The 9,597-nt window shown below is 43.5% G+C and overlaps 1 protein-coding gene across 1 annotated transcript in view; it reads left to right on the forward strand.

The window, feature by feature from the left end:
• LOC109934853 (multidrug and toxin extrusion protein 1-like) overlaps positions 1 to 9,597 on the forward strand; it is a 33,697-nt gene that overhangs the window by 6,204 nt on the left and 17,896 nt on the right. The window contains exons 5-10 of the mRNA XM_020533519.2: positions 1,468 to 1,512; positions 2,212 to 2,309; positions 4,122 to 4,219; positions 6,913 to 7,026; positions 9,015 to 9,082; positions 9,298 to 9,406. Of these exons, the coding sequence (XP_020389108.2) occupies positions 1,468 to 1,512; positions 2,212 to 2,309; positions 4,122 to 4,219; positions 6,913 to 7,026; positions 9,015 to 9,082; positions 9,298 to 9,406 (532 nt within the window). The remainder of the gene's footprint in view (positions 1 to 1,467; positions 1,513 to 2,211; positions 2,310 to 4,121; positions 4,220 to 6,912; positions 7,027 to 9,014; positions 9,083 to 9,297; positions 9,407 to 9,597) is intronic.

The following is a 9,597-nucleotide window of genomic DNA, read 5'->3' on the forward strand; positions in this document are numbered from 1 at the left end:
TGATGCTGCTTGGCCTGCTGTGTTCATCCAGCTCTACACCTTGTTATCGAGGAACATTTCTCTGATCAGTGCCAGTGCTCACCAGCAGATGGCAGCAATGTACTTTGCAATGCCAATGTCAGAATGAAGACATTGACCTTTTTAAATTTGTTTTAAAAAACATCTCCCAGAATGTCCCAAAGGGTTTCTGATTGAATCATTTGCATTCACCACCTACGTGGATAAATGTGGTGAACATTTTAAGGGACAATGTGGCCAAGGGGGCCATTCAGCCCATCATGCTTATACCAGCTCCTTGAAAGAGCACCATGACCCTGCTGTTTCCCAATTATCCTGAAATGTTCTCCGTTTCAAGTATTAATCCAATTTCCTTTTTAAAATCGTCATTAAATCTGCTTCTGATGGTCTTCCAGGCTGAGTGAAATGTTCTTCTCGTGCATCTCTGCTCCTTTGGTTTCTAACCTTTAAACCTCTGGTTACCGGTAAATGAAGGTAAATAAATACTGTCCCATAAATAACAACATGCTGGATGATCGGACAATCTGTCTTTATTGATAAAGATTTGGGGGCAATTGTTGACAAGGAAACTGGGGGTTTTCCATTCTTTTTCCAGATTGAGAAGCAGGAATTGGTCTGGCCCACTGTTTGAATTGGGTTTGGTACTTCTGACTGTGCTCCTGACAATACAGCACTCCCTCAGTACCACCTGGCATTGGGACTCTTGGCACAGCCATGAGATGTTAAGCCAAGCTGTTGTGTGCACTGCCTACCACATGAACAGTGTAGAGTGGGGACAAAAGACAGAAAAAAGGGTATTAACGGGGAGGGAGTGAGTAGGTTCATTTTTACTCCTCTCTGCTCCCATCACTTCTTTGACCCCTTCCCTCACTTCACATTCTCTTACTTGCCCTTCTTTCTTCCCTGTCACCCTCTGTTCTTCTCACTTGCCTTAACTTTCACATCCTTCTTACTCACGCTCCCTCTCTCTTTCCCCCTTGTGTTATGTCACGTTCATGATATTGTCACTTTATAGCTGAGAGTATGACAATCTCATGCTCCATCTTACCCTGTGATCACGTGAAGCAGGACATTCTGTTAGGAGCACACTCCTGCCTTGTAACCTATTGTGCCTGTGAATATAATGTCCGCATATAATAGCCAGACGCAATAAACATCTGTTAGATTCTTCAATACCACAATATCCACCCCAAGTTTCTTATGTTACGAGGAACAAGACAAGTATTGCTTGTGTTGGAAAATACCCTGCTGGAAGCAAAATTCACATCACCTTTCTCTTTATTCCATTGTCTACCACACTCTGTTCCTCGCTATACTTTCTCTCTTTCACTTGCTTCTTCCTTCTTGTTATATTCTCTCACGTTACCCCACCCTGAGTAGCGGCAGTGCGAGTTGTGGGCGATATTTTGACTCTGTGTGTGCTCATCATTCTCTTTCCCATCCTCACAGGCAGTTTTCCTATACCAGCTCCAAGTGCGATATCTACAGAATCAGGTACTAATCCAGAGTTTAGGAAACTGCGTTATATTGTGAATTTCAGCAGTAGCTATTTATTCTTTTGTCAGTGCGTTTTAGAGTAGAAATATTTAAATCCTGGTGAATCAATTGGGGAAACAGGTTGTAGTGAAATTGTTTAAATTTCTCATTCTTACATATTTTCACACACTTTCTTTCCATCTCTTTCTCACCTCTCTCACTCTCATCTCCTCCTCTCTTTCACCTTGGTCTACCCATCCCTTTTTTCCCTTCTCCTTACTCCCTTTTTCTGTCACTTTCTCTGTACCCACACACTCTGACTTCCCTTTCTCTATACCCTCTCTTGTTCCCTCCTTTATCCTCTCTCTTATCTCTCTCTTTCTCAGCTGCATTCTCCCTGTTCTCCCTTCCTTTCCCTTCTCTTTCGTTCTCTCACCTGCTCTCTATCACTCCCCCTCTCTCCCTTTCTGTCACTTTTCTCTCCTCTCTCATCTTTTCTGCACCCCTCTTCTCTCTCCATTTTCCTTTCTTCCTTCTTCACTCTCCCCTTTGCACTTCTGTTCTCGCAGTGAGAAACGGGGGTTTCACTGTCCGGGAGAGAAAGCAGTGACTCAGTCTTGTGAGCTCGAGAGTTTGTTATTGTAGGAGTCTGTGTTGCAGATCCTTGATGTATTCCACTGAAAACTGACAGCCCTTTGTCTAATGCCACATCTGCAGGGTATAACTATACCACAGGTATTCACTGGACTGGTAGCTAATGTTCTGAGTGCCCTGGTAAACTACATTTTCCTGATCGTGTTGAAACTTGGAGTGGCGTGAGTATTGCTTGCTTTTACCAAGGACGGGGGCACTCATTGCTGGTGTTCCTGTATTCTCACAGTCCAGATCACGAGGTTGGTCAGGCCCTTCAGCCCATCTAACACAATCCTATCTAGAATATCCACTTTAGCAGCCTATCCAGTAGTATAATCCCAACAACTGCCTGACCTCATATTCCCTGCCACCAGCTTCGGGGCAAAGTGATTGCTTTTGGGAATAAAAACAGAAGATGCTTGATACACTCAGCAGGACAGGTAGCATCTCTTAACATTTCAGATCATGAACAGTTCATCAGTTACATCGCAATTTCAGATTCAACTTTACCTTTGGACATTGTGATACAAATTGAGGTTGCCAACTCTGATTGGACGTATTCCTGGAACTTTAATCCCAAGACTACAAACCAATCACCATTGGTTGTCCCCGTGCCCCACCTTCATGCCCTGATTGGAAAATAAACACAACCATAGGATCCTGATTGAATGATGATTGATTAACCAAAAAACCCTTTCTTTATTCAGTTCCAATATACTTCATAACAAGGAACAACAGTGTCCAAAGGTGATGCGCAAAGTGACAACTATACCAGGTAAAGTTGCCACTATCCCAGAGAACAAAAGGGCTGCTCTCTCATTAAAGAGCGATGACTGGAGGTGGTTAAATGCAATGTTCACCACACCTCGGGTAAGGGAAGGGGTTGAGAAGGAGAGTCCCCTGTGGTAACCTCCAGCTAGTGTGGGTGAAAATCCTGGAATTCCTTCCCTGAGACATTGTGGGTCTACCTACAGCAGGAGGACTGCAGTGGTTCAAGAAGGCAGCTCACCACCACCTTCTCAAGGGCAACTAGGGACGGACAATAAATGCTGGGCCCAGCTAGCGACACCCACACAGAGTAAAAGGAATTGAACCCATACTGTCAGTGCCAGCTTACATTAATCACCAATCGTTCAGCAAACCTGAGCTAACTGATCCTTTGGCTGTACAGCACCTAATAAGACCATAAAACACAGGAGCAGAAAGAGGCCATTCATCCCACTGAGAGTGTTCCAACATTCAATGAAGTCAGAACTGATCTGATAATCCTCAACACCACTTCCCTGCCTTCGTCCCCATAACCTTTGATTGCCCCTCTCTGATTAAAAATCTCTCTCTCTCAGCCTTGAATGTACTTACTGACCCAACCTCAACAAGCCTCTGTAGGTCATTTTCGTATTGCTGCCATCTGGAGTTTAATCCTCAATTTCCCGGGGATTCCAGGACAATGCAGCGCCAGCATGTTCATGGTGAGGAGCTGGCTCATCCTCAGTTATTTCCGGTGTAGGTGTTTGCTGGAACTGGTCTTGGTATTTTATTGGGAGGCGTTGTTTGTTTTCGAAAGAAATCTAAAAGCCATTAATTTGCAAATCAGTGGGAGCAGCTGGAGCGAACCCTTGGAAATTGGTAAAGCATCAAGCTGAACCAATCCATCACCCTTGCCAACTGCCCGCCCCTCCACTCCCCCCATTGCCCGGGACCCCAGCATCGCCACTTGTTTCAGCCTACCAGCTTCTGAATGAATGCTTCGGATCCAAAGCTGCCCAAAATGAAGTGCTTCCTGGGGTCAATGCCTCCTGCCCCCTAGAGAGGGCAGTGCCAGCAAAGGTGTCCACATTGCCAGTGTGGCAGCGATGTCTTGTGATGGCTGGCGGAAGACTGAGCTCGGGAATGGCAAACGGCGCACGTTCACATCCGAAACGGAGGGGTGTTGGCTCGGAGCTTTGATTGTGTGAGGTCTCGGTGACATTTACGCAGTCGCTGTTCTGTTTCAGAGGGTCTGCTTGGGCCAACGTGATCTCGCAGTACAGTCAGAACATCATCCTCTTCGTGTACATTCGCTGGAGGAAGCTGCACCTCCAAACCTGGGGAGGTAACGTGAATCCTTCTGACTAGCAACACTATGCCCTTAGACTGGGGGAGCTTAAGAGGGGATTTGATAGAGATATTGGATGATGGGCAATGGGACTAGGTGCCTTGTTCATTTGTAAAGAAAAATCATCAAATTAATCCAGGAAATGTTAAATTTAAACCAGAATCTAAACAGTTTGAGGATATGAAAGTTTCTAGGAGATAGTATTGCAGACCCTGCAACGTAGGAGCAGAAGTAGGCTATTCAGCCCATCGAGTCTACTACACCATTCAACGATATCACGGTTGATCTGAAAATCCTTTAACACCACTTTCCTGCCTTTTCCCAGTAAACTTCGACTCCCTTACCGGTTTAAACATCGGTCTGTCTAAGCCTTGAATGTATTTTATAACATAACTTTGACAGCCCTCTGAGGGATTAAAATTCCTACTCCCCTTTGTCTTAAAGGGGCGGCCCCTGAGGGACAGAGGTGGGTGTGGAACAGCGTTCCTAACCTTGCACTTGTGAAGTTGTTTTACACCAAACTAGAGCTCTTCAAAAAGGTCAATGTGATACATCAAGAATTAATTTTCCCATAAGGTTTAACAATGGCAGCCTGTTCTGATGGGCTGTGCAACCAAGGTTCTGACAGCTAGAATGAAATAAAAAAACTGCACAGACGCACGCGCATGTAGGTGCGCGCACACACACACGCCAGAGTTACATCCTTTGGTTGACTGTTAAAAGGTGAGATCCTTACCTTGAGACCTCCTTTTACAGGTTGAGACAAAGACAGTTCATCTGATTAAAAAATTATTCTGGTCTGGGTGTATGATTATCACATGTTTGATTGAGTATTCAACTTTATCTTCAGGTAGATCATGTGTGAATTTAAACTACATTTGCCATGTTATAAATATTTAATTACTTATGACTAAAGTATAATGCAGGATTAATTGTCATAATAAATATTCTTAAGCAAGTGTTAAAGGGTTATAGTCACAGTCATAGAGTTGTACAGCATGGAACCTGACCCTTCAGTCCAACCCATCTTGTCGAGTAGATATCCTAAATAAATCTAGCCCCATTTACCAGTATTTGGCCCATATCCCTCTGAACCCTCTCTATTCATGTACCCATCCAAATGCCTTTTAAATGTTGTAATTATACCAGCCTCCACCGCTGCCTCTGGCAGCTCATTCCATACACACACCACCCTCTGCGTGAAAAAAATGCCCCTAGGTCCCTTTTAAATCTTTCCCCTCTCACCTTAAACCTATGTTGTGAAGTTAAGTAGAGTAGTGACGTTTGCAAAATGGATAGGGGCAAGAGTGCACAGTCCCTTTAAAAGATGATGTGTCCTTTTAGGCTTGGAAATTTAAAGAAAAAAACATCTGCAGGCAGCAGCAGATGCGTAGAGAGTTCTTGAAATTGAAACATTGAATCAAAAGGCTATACTGCTAGCAGGCAAAGCAGCATTTTTGATATTGCAACAGGTTTTTGAATTGAACCAATTAATTCAAACTAGGCCCTGGGTGCCAAAACCCAATTAAATTTAAAATCTAATGGTTTTGACAACCTAGGACCAATCCTATTGTAAGAAATTAATAGGTCATCAAGGATAAAAAGAAAAGGGCATTTGAAAATTGGGGTGAGAGTCAACTGTCATCTGCCAAGAGAACAGCTTTCAGCTATAAAAGAAAGAATTACTGGCTCTCACAGAATTCTCTAAGCTCTCAGAAATCCACCATCTAAACTAAAGGTATAATGGCACTCTTAGCAAATATCCCCGACACAAGAATTCTATGGAGAAAGGCGTTCCTGACTGAGGGTTAGTGGAGAGGGCATGGAGCATACTGGAAGACTTATCCTGGCTGTAATTTTGAGAGACTAAGTTTTAATTTAGTTTTCTTATTACTTTGGTTTGTATAAGTTGGTTTTGTATTTATTGGAGCAGCATACCATCAGAATTTTGTTTTATTTGGGAATAGTTAGTAGTTAAGGGGGAATTGTTTGTTTTGTTAATAGTTCTGTTAATTTGTTTACTGATAGAGTTAGATAAATAAATTTTTACTTGTTGATTGTAAAGTGAATATCCGGGATTTCTTTCATTTAACCACTCCTTTGTGACAGATTACGAGGTGAGGTGAGCTTCCTTGCGTGTTTCGGTTTTAATTATCGGGGGTGGGGGGGGTTTCATCCTCTTCTTTGTAACATCTATACCCTCTTGTTTTGGACTTCCCTACCCTGGGGAAAAGACTTTGTCTATTTACAACATCCATGCCCCTCATGATTTTATAAACCTTTATAAGGACACCCTTCGGCCTCCGACACTCCAGGGAAAATAGCCCCAGCCTATTCAACTTTTCCCTATAGCTCAAACCCTCCAACCCTGGCAACACCTTTGGAAATCTTTTCTGAACCTTTTCAAGTTTCACAACATCTTTCCTATAGTAGGGAGACCAGAATGGAATGCAGTATTCCAAAAATTCTTCTCATACTTAATTCCCCACAAATTTGCAACATTCTAGGATTTTTGAGTGTGCAGATTTTGGTTATTGACACTAAGTGTTTCTTGTACAAAATACATTCTATCTGGAGTTGATTCTGCTAGTCTAAAAACTCCTTGGGGGGAGGACATTTTGATGTTGGGATTCAGATTGTCTACTGTTGTTGTCTAATGTAGCTTTTTGCTTGTGTTTGTGTCTGCGCAGGATGGACGATGGACTCTCTTCAGGAGTGGGGGCCTTTCTTGCGATTGGCCATTCCCAGCATGTTCATGTTTTGTATCGAGCTCTGGGCCTATGAAATGGGATCGTTCCTGGCAGGTAGCCAACTGCAGGCCGAATCCATCCTGAATTTCTCCAGAGCGTAAAAGAGAAATCGCAGGGCCTCTTTCTGTCTGTGACCATAAGAAGTAATAACAGCAGCAGGCCAATCAGCCCATCCAATCTTCTCTGCCATGCAGTTGGGTCATGTCTGATCGAAACTCCTCACGTCCACTTTCCTGCCTTTTCCATGTAACCCTTGATTCTCTAACTGATCAAGGATCTTTCTATCTCAGCCTTAAATATACACAAGGACTCTGCCCCACTGCTCTCTGTGGCAAAGTGTTCCAAAGACACTAAACCCTCTGAGAGAAAAAATTCCTCCTCATCTCAGTCTTAAATTGACACCCTTTTATTCCGAGATCATGCTCTTTGGTCCTAGAGTCTCCCATGAGGGGAAACATCCTGTCAGCATTTACCCTGACAAGCCCCTTAAGAATCCTAAACAAAACACTGAAAGAACTGTGGACGTTGGAAATCGGAAACGAAAACAGAAATTGCTGTGGAGAGAAATCAGAATTAACGTTTTGGGTCCAATGACCCTTCTTCAGAACACAAGAATCCTGTATGTTTCAGTATCATCACCTCTCATTATTCTAAACTCCTGTGAGTGGAGTTTAATTTCTTTTAACCTTTGCTCATTAGACAGTTCCTCCATACCAGGGACCATCCTCATGAGCCGTCTCTTAACTGTCTCCAATGAAACAATATCTTTCCTAATATCCTTGTGCTCAACTCCGAGTTCCTGAGGCTGACCTGAAACGTACATAAGACCATAAGAAATAGAAGCAGGAGTAGGCCATCTGGTCCCTCGAGCCTGCTCCACCATTCAATAAGTTCATGGCTGATCTTTTCATGGACTCAGCTCCACTTACCCACCCGCTCACCATAACCTTTAATTTCCTTACTGTTCCAAAATCTATCTATCTTTGCTTTAAAAACATTCAATGAGGAAGCCTCAACTGCTTCACTGGGCAGGGAATTCCACAGATTCACTACCCTTTGGGTGAAGAAGTTCCTCCTCAACTCAGTCCTAAATCTGCTGCCCCTTATTTTGAGGCTGTGCCGTCTTGTTCTAGTTTCACCCCCCAGTGGAAACAACCTCCCTGCTTCTATCTTATCTATTCCCTTCATAATTTTATATGTTTCTAGGAGATTCTCCCCGCGTTTTTCTAAATTCCAATGAATATAATCCCAGTCTACTCAATCTCACCTTATAAGCCAACCCTCTGAACTCTGGAATCAACCTAGTGAACCTCCACTGCACCCCCTCCAGTGCCAGTACATCCTTTCTCGAGTAAGGAGACCAAAACTGTACACAGTGCTCCAGGTGTGGCCTCACCAGAACCCTATACAGCTGCAGCATAACCTCCCTGTTTTTAAACTCCATGCCTCTGGTAATGAAAGACAAAATTCCATTTGCCTTCTTAATTACCTGTTGCATCTGCAAACCAACATTATGTGATTCTTGCACAAGGACACCCAGGTCTCTCTGCACAGTGACATGCTGCAATTTTTCACCATTTAAATAATAGTCCATTTTTGCTGTTAATTCTACCAAAATGGATGATCTCACATTTGCCAACATTGAAATCCATCTGCTAGACCCTTGTCCACTCATTTAACCTAACTATATCCCTCTGCAGACATTCAGTGTCCTTTGTACACTTTGCTCTACCACTCATCTTAGTGTCATCTGCAAACTTTGACACATATACACTTGGTGGCCAACTCTAAACCATCAATGTAAATTGTAAACAATTGCGTTGCCAACACTGATCCCTGAGGCACATCACTAGCCATTGATCGCCAACCAGAAAAACACCCTTTTATTCCTACTCCTAGCTTTCTGTTAGTTAACTAATCTTCTGTCCATGCTAATACATTACCAATAATGCCATGCACTTTTATCTTATGCAGCAGCCTTTTGTGTGGTACCTTGTTGAAAATTATTGTGGTAAATGTGCCTGTCCTGTTTGTCTCCCCAGGCCTCATAAATCAAGTGGAACTTGGTGCTCAGTCGATCATTTTCCAGGTGTTGACAGTTTTATACATGGTAAGTATAATGTAGCCCACAGCACTCCTACACCTGCCCTCCACCCACATCCCAACATATACTCACCACATGCCATCTCCCAGCAAGATGGCCAAGGACAGCAGATGCTTAGGAACACTACCACCTCCTCTCTGAGTCCAACACTATCCCAATGTGGAGGAATATCACCCATACCCACTTTGCTTTTAAGTTGTTGACATTTTTTCCATTTGCAGACGCATGTTGGGATTGGAATGGCAGCTGGGGTCCGTGTGGGCATGGCTCTTGGAGGAGGGGATCCACAACAAGCTAAGGTCTCGGCAATGACTGCTATCGTTTGTGCTGGTGAGACAGAGTGTGAGCTGGTGTGTCAGATCTGTCTCTCGCACAGTACATTTCTGAGTGTGTGAGTGTGTGTGTGTGAGTGTATGCGCGCACGTGCATATCTCCATATGTGTGTGTCTCTGTATATGTTTCTGAGTATGTGTGTGTCTCTCTGTGTGTGTGTGTGTGTGTGTGTGTGTGTGTGTGTGTGT

The sequence above is a fragment of the Rhincodon typus genome, chromosome 26 (genome assembly GCF_021869965.1).
Source record: "Rhincodon typus isolate 14 chromosome 26, sRhiTyp1.1, whole genome shotgun sequence".
In the NCBI taxonomy this organism is placed as follows: Eukaryota; Metazoa; Chordata; class Chondrichthyes; order Orectolobiformes; family Rhincodontidae; genus Rhincodon; species Rhincodon typus.